Source organism: Dermacentor variabilis, chromosome 1, assembly GCF_050947875.1.
Source record: "Dermacentor variabilis isolate Ectoservices chromosome 1, ASM5094787v1, whole genome shotgun sequence".
NCBI classification, from domain to species: Eukaryota; Metazoa; Arthropoda; class Arachnida; order Ixodida; family Ixodidae; genus Dermacentor; species Dermacentor variabilis.
Window position 1 is genome coordinate 223,908,549 of NC_134568.1, and position 12,397 is coordinate 223,920,945.

A 12,397-nucleotide genomic window follows, 5' to 3' on the forward strand; every position below is an offset into this window, starting at 1 on the left:
CATGGGTTCGCCCATGGCACAGCATGACTAGCAACCACAGCAGTGCCAGCAGCAGTGGCAGTGGCAGTAGCTCTGGCTAATACTCGCACTACTGAAAGCAAGGCCTTTTGGCATGGTGGCCCTGAGCAGCGGCCTACCAGTTGTCCAGCAGCTACACAGGTCTTGAACATTCTTCCTAGTCAGGTAGCTTTGACCCACTTCTCGAACTGGTCGCCTAGCAGGAGCACATACCCCTCAGGCACTTGAAGGCTGTAGCACAACATGGCTCTGGTTCTCTAGAGACCACATTGCCATGTCACCTAGCAGGAGCACAGGGGCCCTTCAGGTACTTGAAGGCTGCAGCACGACATGGCAATGCGGTCTCTGCTTCTCTGGAGCGGGGGTCTAGCGCACAAATTCACTGGCCTCGAACACCTTGCAGCACAGAACGCTGACATGCATAACATAAGTGTTCTAACACTTAGTTGTCGCCCCCTGCCGGCAAAGACCACATATTTCTTTATGTGCCTCTTAACATATTTTGACACTACCAAAGCAGCAATAATTGTGGCCTGGATGAGCAGGGCTTCCCTTGACAGCACGCTCAAACTTCGTAATACAATGAGTTGAAGGGGAAGCCAAAATTTGTTATATTGATTTACGCTTCTTTGGTGCTTCTTTATTCCCATTAAAGCGAATGAGTATTGTACTAAACACACTTTTATACTAAACACACTTTTATGCATAAGTTTCAGTTTCAGTTTATTATTCTTTAAATGCAATGAATGGGTAAGAGACAATATACCGACGAGGGTCCCAAAGTCGGACTGCAACTGGACCCTTGGTTAATAATAACAATGGAGAGATCTATTAAAAATGAACAAGCTAACTAAAAGAAACAAACACAATCGTGAAAAATACAACATATAAAAAATTAAATTAACGAAAACAAATTGTCTGTATACAATCCTATAGTGCATAAAAAAAAGCTGTCAATACATACAAATGGCAAATGTAGTGTAATGAATGATGTAAACTTAGTTATACATATAAAGAAGCTTAAGGGCATGACTAAATGCATGAAAGGATGAAGATTTAATGGTGTTGGGTAAACCATTCCACAGTTTTATAGCAGCAAATGTCAGTTTTCCATAGTTAGGATGAACCATAGGCAGTAGAAAATTGGAGTTACGTGCAAACTTGCTATGATTATTGATGAGGTACCTGGAATCAATGAATTGGTATGAAAGCTGTTTAGTAATTTATAAAACATAATTATTAGATGATACTGTAGTTGAACAAGTTCGTTACAGCAAGGATGTTACTTTCACGAATAGCGTAGCACTTGGGAAAAACGCACTGTTAGTGATAATGCGCATTGCTTGGTTTTGCAAGTGCTGGATGGACGAGATATGACAGGAATATGTGTTTCCCCAGGAAACAATGCCATAATTAACTGTGAATGATAGCAAAGTTTAATGCAAATAATGCGTCTTTGGCGAAATATGCTCTTGATTTGATTAATGCTCTAATACCGAAGGCACACTTTTGCTTAATGAAGGCAATGTGTTAAGAAAACTTTAGGTTAGAATCTAATCTGGTGCCCAAAAATGATAGTAGTCGGAGACGGGAATGTGATGACCACCTAGAATTATCTCGGGCAAGCCAGGTAGTATTCTTTGGCTAGACCGGAAAATCATGAATTGAGTTTTTAAAGGATTGATAATTAAATGATTGGAAGAACACCATGCAACAATATGGTCAAGCTCATTGTTTAGTTTAAGGATTAAGGTTAAAGAATTGTCATGCAATGAGATAGTAGTATCGTCGGTGTATAGTACACAATGTGGCGATTTAAGACACGTGCGTAAATCATTAATATAAATGGAGAATAGTAAGGAACCTAGTATGGGAGCCATGTGGTACATCTTGGTTAATAACTTTAGTATCAAAATAAGCACCTCCAAAACTGTTTGTTCTCTATCATGCAGGTAAGTTTTTAGGAGTTTAAGCACTGGACCGGTAATTCCCAGGGCTTCTAGCTTAGTAAAAAGCATGTTATGATTAATCATATCAAAAGGCTTTAGTGAAGTTCAAAAATACCGAACCAACAAAGTTACCCGAATCGATCGAGTGACAAATGTAGTCGGTTAGGGATATTAAAGCTAAGTTAGTCAAACTGCCAGCGCAAAACCCAAATTGAGAAGATTGCAACAAATTAAATTTAAGTAAATATTTAGGCGCTTACAATATAACTTCTCAACAACTTGACTAATCGGCGAGAGAATAGAAATAGGACAATAGTTAAACACCTCAGTTTTATCACCTTTCTTATGTACAGGAATAATCTTAGCCATATTAAGTGAAGGGGGACGAGTACCACATTTAAAAATATTAATTATAATACAAAGTGTATCAGAAATAAGTGGTGCAACAACTTTTAGATGAAATACAGAAATGTTATCTAAGCCAGGGCTAGTATTCTTTAGAGCTAATGCCATGGAGCGTACCTCATTTGCATTTACAGGAAAGAGAAAAAATGATTGCAGCGATAAATGGGATAAGTAGTAGTCGTATGATGACTGCTGTATGTGTTATAGAAGTAGTCACTGAAACTATTTGCTATGCTAGAAGAACCAGTATGAGTTTTATTGTTGTAATTTATTTTACCAGCAGTATTACCATACTTAGGTAAGTTCATGAACGCATTAAGAAGTTGCCATTGTTTTTCTGGAATTGTTCTTGTGTTTTGCAGATTAATTTTCATAATATTGTCGTTTAGACTTCTTTAGCAAGTTATTTAGAATGTTACAATAATTTTTATAGCGTGCCGCTAAGCGTACATTAAAAGCTTTCTTTTTAGTCTTTTTGTATAGGTAGGTTTTCTTTTTTTCTCATACTAGTCAGTAAACCTTTCGTTACCCAAGGGTTACCGGGAAACTTAAAATGTTTCCTGCATCTGACTGTAGTTGTGTTAGAGTGAACGGCTTCTAGAAAGATGGAACAAAAATTTTCAAGTGCTTGATCAGGATCATGCAGGGAGTTACAGACCAATCAGTATTTGTTATAATGTTAACAAAACTATCTTGGTCAAAATTGAAGGAAAGGTTGCAAGGCTCGGACTGAAATATTTTGGTCTTAAAGGAGATGAATATTGGAAAATTGATATTTAGTATCTATGACACCAGAATTTGGAGTTGGTTAGTTGGAATGTTAGTTAGAGCATGGTCAAGAAGCATGTTGTCACCATGAGTAGAACACCTAGTAGGAGAGATAATAATGATTCCAGTCTGAAACCAGCAAAACAGTCTGTATAAGCTGTTAAACTTCAGTTGTCGACATCAAGTAAGTTGATGTTAATGTCACCGACAATTAGGACTTACTTATATTCAAGAGAAATTTTTTTCAAAACCATGGAGAGTTCACCCAGAAAATCAGACATAGATGAAAAAGGGGAGCGTTATACACAACCAAGAATTGAACAGTTACGATTATGAGAATTCAGCTGTAAGTCATTTTCAATCCATACCGATTCACAGTGATTTACATCAAGAAAAAGATCAAGCCTACGCTTATATTTAATATAAGGTGAAACAAATATAGTGGAACCACCGTATCGATCCGAAATAGGATGAAAGTATTCTGCTTGGTATGGGTAAAAACCGTATAAATTGCTATCCGCATTATCAAGCCATGTTTCCGAAACACAAATAAATGATAACGAGTGACTAAGTGAGTCAGTAAGTGCAGAAATGGTATAGTTCTTGCGCAAACTTCGCGCATTAATATGAAGAATAGAGATATTAGAAGATGTAAGCAGGTGGTTTGACTTCGGCTAGTGATAGCAAAGACATCATGAAAAGTATTCGGGGACGACTATGCAATCAGTCCACAGGACAGAAAATGTAGCAATAAGCTACGCCTATGCGAAGATGCGAAAATCAGCCTCCTTACTTTGATTACTTTGTTACTTCGATTATTGCACTTTACTACCCAATAGTGTGCACAGTTTTAGACATGCAAAGAAGGCTATGGGTCCATGACCAACCAAACTGCGACACGACTGTATTTACAATGAAATTTTAATAAAGCAACTGCAAAAGAACCTCCGTCGTCACACAACTCTTTAGCACCTGACATGACAGCCTTTACAATAGCCTCCATCTGTTTCCCGATGGTCTTTCACTTCCACTTACCATTGGGCTCGTTCATATTGTCGTGAAACTGGCAAATCGGCAACATGGTCAAAGGGAACAGCTTTCATCCTGTAATGTGAATGAAGTCCATCGTGTTCAAGCAACACGTGGCACTCAACACGGTGTGCCATCTAGGCTGCTGGGGTGGTATTCTCGAGCTACCCCCTTGACTTTCGGAGATAGTTTCACTTACGTGACATTTCGCAAACTCGTCGAAGTATACGGCCAGCAAAGTTTGGCATGGTACCCGAAACACCGTTGGCCTGATGCGCGGATGCATTAGGCACGCTAATGTGAAACCACAGGTGAAACTGTCTGATCTGCCGCTCTCTCATTGCCCCATGGGCCTCACGCTCTCGCTGTGCAAGTGCACTGGTTTGGCCGGCATGTGGCCTCAGAGATTGCACTGATGCAATCTAGGAGATCGCACTGCAGTGTGAGAGAGAAATGGAGGCATTGGTTTTTCACATGCCATGTGCAAGCAGCACCATCTATGTGTGGTTCAGCGCAGCTATGCGTGGCCTTCCTGATTGCGTTCTTGAAAGGTGTGCCTAGCTTTACCATTTATGCGGCACAGCGAGGGAGAGGAGCGATAAGAAAAAAGTCCTGCTTGTGCGTGCCTATGCGTGACACCAGTGTTGCTCGACGGTGCATTCAACACAGCAATTTGGAACTGCTGCGCTGAACGACTGCTGAACTTGACGGAAAGCAATATGCTCGTTGCGCTGCAGTCTATAATTTTTGGTTGCGGGGGCAAATCTAGTTGGTTGTATTCATTGGCAGGGCAATCTTGCATCATTAAACAAGGTTTTAAATACATGGATCTTTATGGTGATTTCAAGAGAATTGCATTTATTACTTCGTTATATCCATTATTTCATTATATCCCATTTCATTATAACGAGGTTAGTGTATTGGTACTAACTGGTTGTATAAGTGTAGCTTCAGCTTTTCATCATAACCAACAAAGTTGTTTTTTTTTTCTCTCTTTAGTGGAAAACAAGCCTCTGCTAGCAGAACTTGGCGCTGTTGACAAGTTGCTTTCAATGCTGGCTGTGGAGACATTCCCTGTCGTCTTCAAACTTCTGGGCACATTACGTATGCTAGTTGATAAGCAAGGTACGTCAATATGTCTTAGCTTCTGCTTTTGTTTGTTTTTTAACTCTTTTGCTTTCTAGCACTCTCTGCTTTATGAATTTTTCAGATATGAACCTTAAGTACTTCACTGTGAATATTGCTTTTGTGAAGAGCAAAAGTAGCAAAAAATTTTAAGCCTGGCATTTTTGGTTTTTCTGATTGCCATATGAATTCCAGGGCGAATAGCAATGTCATTTTGATAAACATGAAACTGTAAGGTAAAGTTTTAACCAGTGGCACACCTTCTTTAAACTGAAAATTTCCATATTGCGCATTTAAGCGATGTAAATTGGGAGTTCTATGAAGACAAGCTTACCAACTGTCAACTGCTACATCGGCCCTCACAACAAGTAACAGCATAAGAAGTGACAGAACAAGCCACGGCAAGTGTCAAAATCTCGCAATATCCTGCTCCCGTGGGACCACCTTTTGCATTGTGACATCATGACACAAGAACCTCCTGGGAAATTAAACTAAAACTTTCTGTAAAGAAGCTATTACAGTCATCTTCCATTAACTGAACCTTGACGGGACCGACGAAATTGGTTTAATTATCCAATATGTCGAATAAACATGCGACAGGAAAAGCACCCAAATACAACGCTAATTCATTTAGCAGTATTTCCCCAAGTCTAACAGGTCCCTGAATCAAATGCACTCCCACTTTTTTACAAGTTCAACTTATCAGATTAATGTGAAAATGACATTAGAGCACCCAAACATGGCAATGATCGAACGCATGCCGAAATTTTTGTTTTCACATTCTAGCAATGAAGAAAAGATACCAGCAAACATTGCGTTCAGAGTGTAAATTTATTTAATATCGATCATCAACACTCTCAGACAGCACTTCATCACTGTCTCTGAAGAATCACAACATGTCGTCCTCCGTATTGTTGGCAGCACATTTGATATTTTGCATTCATGAAATGACTCCACAGCAGTTACAAATGGGGTGGTGGTCTATGCCAAGACTATCCTCTTCGCGAGTTTGTCCTGCAATGCACGCAATTCTCCGATACATTCAAAATGTGACCCAACTTGTTGATGCCGGCTTAACATGTAAAATAACTTATCGTTTGAATGTGCTTTCATAATCAGATTAAAGTGGCACATTGCTGTCTTGCTATCTGAGAGCTCGTTCTGTCACGATCCATGGTTGCCATCTTGTGATGGCAATGGCGATGACGCTGGCTAGACTGGCTTTGATTGCAGGCTGTTGCGAATGCCACGAGAGCGGTTTTGGTTTTGTTTCACATTGTACTCACTGTCCAAGCAATTCTTCGATGAATTTTCTTGGAAAAATAAAGGTGCACTTTACAATAGGGTATATACGCACTGTAATAATTTGTCATAAGCTACCAGTTTTGCTTTACTATCTTCCTGGGGCAGGTTGAAAATAGGCACTTCACTGGGAGATGACACATGTTCAATGCATTCACTGTACCCTAAGCGCAGCCAAGACTGACGCTGACGCTATTGGAGTCACCACTACAGTCAGTGTTGGCGGTCAGTATTAGGGTCGGGCACGTGCGTGGTGACCAGCCTAGTTTGAATTATCGAGCAAAGGCTAATTTTAGGATTGAAATAATTAAAGTTCAATTCCATAGAAATGTATAGGTGCTGGCTGGGACTCCAGTCAGGATCGAATTAACCGAAAAATACAATTAACTGCTGTCGAATTGAAGGAAGTCTACTGTATATTAAATTATTTGGGGCTCTCTGAGGCTTGCCACTATGGGAGAGGCCTTTGCCCTGCAGTGGGCGTAGCCAGGCTGACGATGATGATGATGAGGCTTGCCACTATATTTTTCTGGGGTTTAGGGGTCTAGAGCCCTCATTAAGGCAAGAAAAAAAACAATATCATGTTGGTACTCCTTTAAATCTGGAGTTCTCCACTATGGCATTCCTCAATGTTCACAGTGCAGTTTTTGGGCATACAATGCCATCATTGGATGGCCTGTTTAGCAGAAGTTTATCCATTGCAGCAAGCAAGCCTAGCACATGTTAGTTCATATGTAGCCTTCCCAAAATTTAAACCACATGCCTAGCGAAGCAAAGTAAAGATGCCCAGCACCAAATAATTCGCATGACTACCTTTGCATGTCACATTTTTGCATCGCATGACCCACACCAGATCACCTCCAAAAATTCTGTTTTAGGTCTTTTTCCATTGTTTGCTAAGGGTTCGTTGCAGTGCATCATGGTGCACAGTTTTGCAATTAGTCATTTTAATAGTAATTTTGATGGTTTGTACATGCTGCATGTACAGTTAAACCTCAATATAACAAACATTAATATTACGAAATTCTCAATATAATGAAGTATTTAACTTTCTAGAACCTTCTGTCACAGAGCATCATGTATTTAGAACCTCAATATAAAAGCATTCGGTTTGTTCATTGTATGATTGTAACACCACATTACTGTATGCTAGCACATTTCTTACACTGTATATTTTGTATATGTATTCACATATGTATTCCAATTGTCGTATATTATAATCTTTGAGTGTTCTCTCCCCCCTTACACAATGCCTCTAGGGGCCTGTTAGGTATCATGAAATAAATAAATAATAAAGTGTGTTTGTATGCGATTTCAGTATAACAAAATTTTGCTTCCGCCGCAATGGAATGCTGAGACAATAAATAGAAACTTCCGCGGATGCAGACGGTCAAATTATTGAATTACAAGAGGCTACTTTCAAATGCACGTCTCAAATCGCGCGTGCCATGACAAGAGCGACTGCTGAAGTAGAGCCGCATCATGTTCCTATGAAGTCCAAGTACGGTAAGATCCTATCGTGCCCCATGCACTTTGTGCTATAGGTGCAAGTGAAAGCATTGAAGGGTGAGACAAGAAATATGGTGGCTTTAGGAATGCCGCCTTTCTACGCGAGCAAAGGGAAAGGGGGGAGGGAAGCGAGCTCGCGGTAACGTGATCAAGCGCGTGCGTGAGGTGGGGGTGGGCAGGTGGGCGGAGGGAGAGAGGAGAGGGGTAAGTTAGCGTACGTCACGATTTCTGCTGTGCGTCTCAGCCGTGGCTGCACAGGGCTGTAAGCGTGGTTGAGTGCATACACAGCAGCGCACCCTGATTTAGAGATAATCTACCGCATGTGCAGAGTGGGCATGCCAAGATGGCTTCGGCGCAGACTGTCAAATTCATCAAAATGAATTGTTTTCTAATTCAAATTTGCTTTTTTCGGTTGTCCGATAGTTTGGAAAATTCCGCAGCCCCTTTCCATGTAAGAAATATCGATCGGCGACTGTACTTATTTGCATAAAAGGTCGAATTTCAGTACAATGAATTTTCGATATAATGAAGCAAAGTGCTGATTTTACCTACTTTGTTATATCAAGATTTAACTGTATAATATAAACTCTATGTGGTTACCGGTAACAGGCTCGCAGCATTATTCAGACTGCCTTAATTCTCAGCTTTGCACAATGATTTAATAGTGGCTAAGTCACTGTTAAGCTCTCCAGGGCAAAGCAGAAATTAATGGTCATGCACATTTTTCTAGACGTCATTGCCAATTGCTGTTACAAAGTTTGTTGTAAAGCATTGCCTTAGTTGCATTGCTTTCCAATATAATTTTTCCTTCTGCTTTCTGATGAGCACATTGACTTGGTTGTGCAGAGGTTGTGGCTACAAAGTTGGGCCTAAATGAGCAACTGGTGAAGCACCTTGTGACGTGGTGTAGCACTGAGGACCACCCAGGTGTCAAAGGTGAGATATGTTCTTTACTGTTCACTTATTGCTGCCTAACCATTCACATTTGTGTTATTAAATTCAGGCATTGCTGTGTATAGAAAGGCTTGGGTAGTGGTAATTGCCATAAGAAACTTTTTATTGCTATCAAAAGCAAGATTTTGCTCAATAAGCATTAAGGAAGCACAAGTGTGCTTAGTTTCTGCAGAAAGACGGGAGAGGGTGTTCAGGTAAGTTGAATTAGACACGTCTGGTGGCCATTTTTAATATTAATGAAAAACATATTTTCATGAATGACTGCTATGAACGAAACTTATTTTCATGAAAGTCCCTATTAAAGAAATGTTTACCTTTCTATAACTTCTTGCCCATAGCACATCATGTATTTGGAATCTCAATATAACAAAGTGTGTTTATACGCGATTTCAATATTAACAAATTTCACTGCCGCCGTTACGTGATGGAGTACCCAGGTGTAGTCCCCACATTTCTCTCTCGCAACTCACACATGCGCACACAGGTAAGGAAAATGAGGCATATCTCTCATGTGTCTGCACTCATGACCTAACAGAAACCTGGGGAGTGGGGGGGAGCAGGTAGGATTTCTAGCGTGGCCATGGCTGCGCATGGATGTCAGCCTGGCAGAGCATGTAAGCAGCCTGCATGCCCTGTTTTAGAGGTAATCTGCTGCGTGTGTGCAAAGACTGCGAGCTGAGATGGTGGGGCATTATACGCTGTCTTCCCATACGTTTAATGCTGGTAGTTGCGTAATCTCAAGTTCGAGATGCATTAAGCGAGAAGCAGATGAAGCATTTGCTCCCTGCTGCCAGCACGTTTCATCATAGTGTCGTTTCATGTTGGACGACACTATCAGTCACGGGGGCGGAGTGGATGCACAAACGTGGCTCGTTTTGCTTTGTACCACCGATGTGAAGATATCGTCGACACGGCATAAAACCGTAGCTTTCGTCGCCAACTATCAAATGTTAAAAAATTTATTCTCATTCCAATTTGCTTTCTCCGATTGCCCGATAGTTTGGAAAATTTTGTAGCCCCTCTCGTGTAAGAAAGATCCATTGGCGACTGATTTTTATAAAAGATTGAATTTCAACATAACGAAATTTCAGTATGATAAAGTAAATCGCCTGTTTTACTGACTTCATTATATTGAGGCTTAACTGTGGTAGAATATTTGCAATGAAGTGATCTGTATAGTAAAGGATTTTGGAGGTCCCAAGCACTTCCCTATGAAGCCATTTGACTTTGTGTGTCATGGGAACAGCAATAATGACATACATGCACTCTACACAGCTGTGAATAGGCTGCCGTATGATGGTTGCTATCGCGCAGGATGTGCCCATTGGCTTGCCAACTGTAGTCTAACCAAGCCAAGCCATTGGCCAAAATGCACGTACTCGAGTCCTTTATGTACCTTTTTAAGTTGCTATTGCCAAGTACAGTCGCCGACAGACTTTTCGGACACTGAGCGGACAACATGTGGATCTGAAGTTGGCTACTAGCCCATGCGTGTCTGATCTCACGCTCAATAGCAGTGTGGCTTGTCAACAGCCAGTCAGCCTCCTGTCGCCAAATTTTTGGCACAGCCACGCTGCTTGGGCCGCCAGGCCTAACCAGCGCTGCTTCGTCAGGAGCCGGCAACCAAAGTTCCAGTTTCATACCTTGTTGACATGTCTGCAACTTTTTTAATGGCAACCATGTTTGTGGCATCGCACGCATGGTAGATCCCCGAAAAATTGAGGGACACTGTGCAGCATCTGAAATTTTGGTTGACATTATACATTAGTGCTTGTGTACATATCAGTCTCGCAGTCCAAAAAATCGGTTGTCTGAAAAATGAGTTGGCAACTGTATTTGACATTTTTGCTACAAGAATATATACATTTTGAAGCATGTAAAAACAAAAATGTGCTTTGCTATAACTGATACTGTGTCAGATCCTGCATTTTTGGCTTCGTAATAGCCAGAGAATACTCTATTGATTTAAAGCATGACCAAGCAAATTTTAAATTTGCTTCTTTATATCCAATAATTCATTATATCCGTGTTTGTAATGTCATGGTTTGACTGTACCAAGATTTCGTATGCACCCTTTGCAACGGAGTGTTGTGCCTGGTCATCCCTCGGCACAAAGGATGCTGCACCGGCAGACATGCAGCAGTCATGGGGGCTTATCACGCCTCATCGTTCACTCAAGGCAACTCAGCCAGAGTCGCCTGAGTCTTACGTACAAGCAGTCATGTTCCAGATCTCTGGCTTTTCGAACTCCCAAAAATGACAGCTCACTTCAAGACAACAACGTTGCCTTCCGACTACCGCAAAGGCCGGTCTCCCAATCCTGATGGATTGACCGTCGCGAAGAGGCCACTAATTGATGACAGGGTCATTGTCAAGGACTCCCGGGGAAAGGATGTCAACGGCGGGTTCACAGTTTGCCGTGTGGTTGCCTCGTATTGTGCAACATTGGAGACAAGAGAGCCGGCAATGGTGGGACGTTGGAAACAGGAGGGGGTGAACGGTTCATCGTTTGTGATTGGCCAGTGAATTCCCTCATCGAGTGAAAGACTGAAATAAACGGCATAAAAAGTGCATCTGGACTGCTGTGAAGGGATGCTCAGGCATAAAAAGACTCTGGCACGTAGTGTGCTCCGAGAGTTGAAGCCATGTTTAAAAACTCGGCCATGTACGTTTGAATATAAACTTCTTCTCATCTCTTGAATATCACTCGGACCCTTTCCTTCATCTGGTACCTGGCACAACACCATCCATGAAACCTTTGTGGCCACAAGGACCCGCGACATTACAACAGTGTCACAGCCGTGCTTCTCTGATTGATTCATTGATTGATCCATTGATTGATTGGTATGAGAGATATCATGGGGCTCAGAAATTTTCATAACACTCTGCGGCCCATCAGGGCATTCAAGTCATCCCGAAACAGAGCGTGTTGAACTTAATGCATTCTGGTGAGAACTTTAAAATTTGTATCACCTGGAAATTCGGATCATTTGGGATCATATCGCCAGGATTTGACTGTATTACATAGGTGTTGTTCTTATCTCTGCATACACCTCTTGTCACCACCCAATAAGGATTAAACATCACCTTGGTCCTCATGGCATCGCTGTGTTGACGTCTAACAGTGTACATCTGCCTGAACTGGTGTTTGAATTTTGGCATAGCTTGTGACTGGTGTAGTGCATAAACAAACATTGCGCTTGCATCCACTTACACGTAGCAGCAATCTCACGTTCACAATTGCATCCACTGACGCTCACCGGTACTTACCCCCATATTCTCAATAGTCTTAGACTCTAGCCTTTTTATTCACTTCACTGAGTTGAGCACAGTGCCAC

The 12,397-nt window shown here is 41.4% G+C and overlaps 1 protein-coding gene across 18 annotated transcripts in view; it reads left to right on the top strand.

Moving 5' to 3' along the window:
* vimar (visceral mesodermal armadillo-repeats) overlaps positions 1-12,397 on the top strand; it is a 386,590-nt gene that overhangs the window by 46,298 nt on the left and 327,895 nt on the right. For all 18 annotated transcript variants that reach the window (XR_012822810.1, XR_012822809.1, XR_012822820.1 and 15 more), the window contains exons 11-12: positions 5,169-5,294; positions 8,952-9,041. Coding sequence is in view for 12 of the 18 variants with exons in the window: in XM_075669695.1 (XP_075525810.1) it covers positions 5,169-5,294; positions 8,952-9,041 (216 nt within the window). In the remaining 6 variants the exon portion in view is untranslated. The remainder of the gene's footprint in view (positions 1-5,168; positions 5,295-8,951; positions 9,042-12,397) is intronic.